Below are 5,359 nucleotides of genomic sequence, written 5' to 3'. Positions count from 1 at the left end.
TCATCAAGAAGATGCCCCTCAGACATGGCCACAGGCCAGTCCAATAGAGGCAATTCCCCGATTGAGGCTCCCTCAACCCAGGTGTGTCAAGTTGACACTAAAGCTATCCAGCACACCATCTTTCAAAATTATGAAAGACATATCCAGCTAAAGGATAAATGACAATTTGGTAGCAGTAAGTGAGCCAGTGTTCCCAAGGGAAGTACCTCAGCATCCAGCAAATCGTCAGTTTCTGTGAGGTAGGACTGTCTTCACTATTCAGGCAGAAACATGGAATTACAGTCTAGGGGTCAACCTTTGGATCTCTTAAGCACCCTATGTAGCTTAAGATTTGTTATTGGAGCCAGACATGGTGGTGCACGCCTTTAGTCCCAGCACTCGAAACGCAGCAGGTGGATCTCTGTGAGTTCAAGGCCAGCCTAATCTATATAGCGAATTCCAGGTCAGCTGGTGCTACACAGAGACCCTGTCTCAAAAAAAAGAAAGGAAGGAAGGAAGGAAGGAAGGAAGGAAGGAAGGAAGGAAGGAAGGGAAAGAAAGAAAGAAAGAAAGAAAGAAAGAAAGAAAGAAAGAAAGAAAGAAAGAAAGAAAGAAAGAAAGAAAAGGAAAGACTTGTTATTGAGCATGGTGGTATAGCCCTGTAATTCTAGCACTAAAGGGACCAAGGCAGAAGGATCATGAGTTTAAGACCAGCCTGGGCTACATAGATAAAGCCGCCTGTCTCAAAAATAATGACTATTTGTTAATAATTCTCTGTTTATTCACCCATAATCAGCAATAATAAATATCACTTATCTAATAGGGTTTGAGGAATATTAAGTGAGTTAAGGCATGCACGCAAAGGACCCAACACAGATTCACAGACATAGGACCTTCTTGCTGTGTGGTTAAAGTCGGAGAGAGGACGAACAACCAGAGGAAGTCCTCAGAGATCCTAATAAGACCAGAGAGCATCACCAAAAAGCTGAGAGCCGTGCAGAGCGCATCACGAGAATCTTGTCATGAAACCATCACACAAGTCCTGGGAGGTGGGTAACATGACTTCCTGGTGTACAAGGAGGAAAACTGTAGCTCCAGAGAATTGTCCACATTTCAAGGAGCTCTTAGCACATTCCCTCTGTGTGAAGAGAGTCCAGGTCCTGAGACTGGATAGGAACCCCAAGACTATGGGGAGCAGAACTGGAGTATAGGCAGGAGCCACCCTGAGGAGAGATGCAAGTGAAGGGGCACCCATAGAGATTGCGGAGGGCAAAAGGCTGCACTGTGGGGGCCTACCATGGCCATGAACGTTGTCCTTCAGACAAATAACTAGGCCTTCTGGGGAAGCCTCCTACCTCAATGTGAGGACAAACCAAGTCCGCAGATGATTCAAGGGTCACCACAGGTGCTCCTAGTGGAACAGAAAGGCTTGTGAGGCTCAAAGAACAATACTTCAGCCAAAAAATAATGGTTTTGGCCGGGTGTGGTGGCGCACACCTTTAATCCCAGCACTCAGGAGGCAGAGGCAGGCAGATCTCTGTGAGTTCGAGGCCAGCCTGGTCCACATACTGAGTTCCAGGACAGCTGGGGCTATGGGGAGACCCTGTCTCAAAAAGACCACAAAAAAAAAAAATTAAGTTATACTTGACTCAGGAGGACATTCCTGAGGAATTGCTGCTCCTCACCAATGGGTGGCTGGATGTGGAGAGCTGCGTTCCAGAATTTCCAAGTGTCAGTTCCATCTACTCATTTGAACTAAAGAAGGGCCCCGCGTTCCCACTGAACACATGTAGAGCAGCACCCTTCACACAATGGTTATAGCTCAATCCTCAGGACCGTCTTCCCTTCTAAGAATGTGCAAATCTCCCGAAGTGTTCTGTTTGTAAATGAGATTTTTTGCTCTCTCTTTGGTTATGGATCTGAAACCGAGGCTGGAATGTGAAGTCCACTAATTCCTGTATCACCTGTGACCAACTTCCCCTCTTCTACTTCCACAGGCTGCTCCGCTCCTCGGCAACATGACAGAGACCTCTGTGTCCCATTACACCCCACTGTCTTCATCTTTCACCTCCGTCGTGTCATACCATACAGGCTGGAAAATTTTACCTGAGGTCAGCAAGAATATTGAAAGGGCCTTGAAAGAGGGGAAGCTTCTGGAACTGGTGTCTGTGATCAAGAAGACCGTGGCAGCATTGTCCCAGACTCCAGTGAGCATCGCTGTGACTGGGGACACAGGCAATGGCATGTCATCCTTCATTAATGCACTTCGAGTCATCGGCCATGAGGAGGCGGCTTCGGCTCCCACTGGGGTGGTGAGGACCACCCAGACGCCGGCCTCCTATTCTTCTTCCCACTTCCCCAACGTGGTGCTGTGGGACCTGCCTGGTACAGGGGCCACAGCACAGAGCGTGGAAAACTATCTGAAAGAGATGCAGTTCAGCCAGTATGGCTTCTTCATCATCACTGCATCTGAGCAGTTCAGCTCAAATCACGTGAAGCTTGCCAAAGCCATCCAAGAGATGGGAAAGAGATTCTATGTTGTCTGGACTAAGCTGGACAGAGACCTCAGCACAAGTGTCCTTTCAGAGATCCGGCTCCTTCAGAATATCCGAGAGAATATCCAGGAAAACCTCCAGAAGGAGAGGGTACAGGAACCCCCTATATTCCTGGTATCCAACCTAGACCCTTTATTGCATGACTTCCCAAAGCTTAGGGACACACTGCATAGAGACCTCTCCAACATCAGGTGCTGTGATCCCTTAGGAACCCTTTCCAGCATCTGTGAGAAGATCATTAACGATAAAGTGGCCTCCTGGAAGGAGACAATAGCCAAGGGGCATTTGAAGAATACTCTTGATATCAGGAATGAGGATGATTTGAGGGAGTGTCTGAAAGCTTTCCGATTGCTCTTTGGTGTGGATGATGAATCACTTCAGCAGGTGGCTCAGAGTATGGGGACAGTGGTGATGGAGTACAAGACCAATATAAAGTCCCAAGACTTGCACACTATCCGCAGAGGGGACTGGAGACTGAAGCTGATGACTTGTTTATTCATGAATGAGCTCCTCCGCTTTCTTGGGTGTCTCCCACGCTTATGTCACTGTGTCATCCACCGGTTTAGACGCGTGAGACACAGACGTGTGCTTGAGTTAGTTGCCCAGGACACCAAAACCATCCTGAGGAAAATCCTGGAAGACTCCATCACCCTTCCCTGAAATCCAGGTTTGGGAATAGCCCGGCGCCTTTATGGTCACATGGAAGTCAGGCTGCCTTGGAATCCCCTTCTTAGTTAGGTTCTTATTTCTCAACTAGAAATCAAGAGATATAGCAACACTTTCATTTTTAGTTGTTAGCCTTAGTCTTTAACGGCTGCACTATCCCTTCAGTCCAAGATATAGCGACACTTTCTATAAGGGCTAGACATTCTTTGAAAGGAGCTAAAATCATTTTACAGCCTCAATCCTAATGCATGTTTCCACTGAAGAGCAAGTAGTTTTCAAAATCATTAAAATTCCTAGCCTGGTATATAGAATTTTTTTCAGTTGTTACTTGTGATATATGTCTAATTCAGTTCAGTTAAAGACATTAAAGGTAATTCCTCTTCATTAAAGCCTTTGTATTTCCTCTCTCCTTCCTTTCCCTAGATACCCTGTTAATGACTCAACTGCAGCAGAGGGACACTTACAGTTCGGAGGTAGAAAGAGAAAATGGTAGTAACTGTTCCTTGGATTCTATTTGATGTTGGAGCCAGGACTCAAGACTGTTCCCGCCTGCAAGGTGTTTGCCCTTCATGCATTCTCTGCCAGGCGCCTAAAAGGGTTATCTTAAGAGGGAATGAGAGTTTATATGAATCAAGGTCATGGCAAAAAGTGATGACATCATCAGACATCAAGCTGGATCACCTGAGGAGAATTTGCTAAGAGTATTTCTTTCAAATATGTGATCAGGGTTCAAGGAGATTACCAGGAAATAATGTTAAAAATTGAGGAAACACAGTGAAGAGCGACGTCCTCCAAGCCTGAAAGGACAAGGTTTTAGTTTGTTTTCTGGTGTCAGAACAAAATATCTGAGGCTGGGTAATCTAAAAGGAAATGAGATTATAACTCAGTGTCAGGGACTGAGAGATGGCTCAGCAGTTAAGAGCGCTGGCTGCTCTTGCAGAAGAACTGGGTTCGAATCCCAGCACCCACCTGGTGGCTAACAACCATACATAACTCCAATTCCAGGGGATCCAATGCCCTCTTCTGGCCTCTGTGGACACAGTGAAACATGGGTGCACTTATATACATGCAGGCATAACACTCATGCACATAAAATAAAAAGGAAGGAAAGAAGGAAGGAAGGAAGGAAGGAAGGAAGGGAGAGAGAGAAAGAGAGAAAGAGAGAGAGAGAGAGAGAGAGAGAGAGAGAGAGAGAGAGAGAGAGAGAGAGAGAGAGAGAGAGAGAGAGAGAGAGAGAGAGAGAGAGAGAGAGAGAGAGAGAGAAAGAAAGATAGATTGCTCTTCTAGAGGACCTGAGTTCTGCTCCCAATACCGACATCAGGGGACACCCAACCGCCTGCAACTCCAGCTCCATGGGAAGCTGATACCCTTTTCTGGCCTCCTCAGGCACCCATACACAAATGGCATACTTTCATACAGATACATGCACATAAATAAAAATAAATATTTTTAAAAGCTCACAGTTTAAAACAAGCATGGTGGTGCACACCTTTAATCCAAGCACTTGGGAGGCAGAGGCAGGCAGATCTCTGTGAGTTCAAGGCCAGCCTGGTCTACATAGTGAGTTTCAGGCCAGCTGGGGCTATAGGGAAACCTGTCTCAAACAAAAACAACAACAACAAAAATTCACAGTTTTAGAAGTGAAACGTCAATTAGTGCATAGCCCGGCCAGGTTAACCTCTGCTGAGGGCCTCATCAAGAATGAAACCAAAATGGTGGGTGCAGGATCACATGTGGAAGAGCTCACACAGGAAACAGGAAGCTGAACAGTTTCAAGGCCCAGGCTCTCCCTTTTTGTAACAACTGACTCTATGACAAATAATCCAGTCCTAGAACGTACCTGTCCTAGTTTGTTCTTCATTGCTGTGACAAAATACTCTGACCAATACCAACTTGGGGAGGAAAGGGTTTATTTGTCTTACATCTCCCAGGTTGCAGTTCATCAGAAAGCCCAAGGTAGGAACTCAGGGCAGGAACCTGGAAGCAGGAGCTGGAGCACAGGCCATGGAGGAACGCTGCTTACTGGCTTGCTCCCCTGGCCCCTCTTCAGCCTGCTTTCTTATGCAACACAGGCCCACCTGCCCGGGGTGGCACCACCCACAGTGGGCTGGGCCCTCCCACATCACTCATCAAGAAGATGCCCCTCAGACATGGCCACA

The 5,359-nt window shown here is 46.7% G+C and overlaps 1 protein-coding gene across 3 annotated transcripts in view; it reads left to right on the top strand.

The window, feature by feature from the left end:
• The window catches only part of LOC103744225 (immunity-related GTPase family M protein 1-like), a 39,803-nt gene extending 35,651 nt beyond the window's left edge, over positions 1-4,152 (top strand). Inside the window, exons 3-5 of one of the 3 annotated variants that reach the window (XM_017801313.2) lie at positions 803-1,028; positions 1,977-3,201; positions 3,624-4,152. In XM_017801313.2, the coding sequence (XP_017656802.1) occupies positions 1,002-1,028; positions 1,977-3,194 (1,245 nt within the window). In that variant the 5' untranslated portion in view covers positions 803-1,001 and the 3' untranslated portion in view covers positions 3,195-3,201; positions 3,624-4,152. Of the gene's footprint in view, positions 1-802; positions 1,029-1,976; positions 3,590-3,623 lie in introns of those variants that run through there. The other 2 variants (XM_017801312.2, XM_008845955.3) reach the window with 2 other exon arrangements.
• Positions 4,153-5,359: the final 1,207 nt, after the last annotated feature.

This window comes from Nannospalax galili, unplaced genomic scaffold, assembly GCF_000622305.1.
Source record: "Nannospalax galili isolate Female #2095 unplaced genomic scaffold, S.galili_v1.0 scaffold382, whole genome shotgun sequence".
Classification (NCBI taxonomy): Eukaryota; Metazoa; Chordata; class Mammalia; order Rodentia; family Spalacidae; genus Nannospalax; species Nannospalax galili.
The sequence above is the reverse complement of the archived record's forward strand: the minus strand, read 5'-3'. Positions and strand labels throughout refer to the sequence as shown.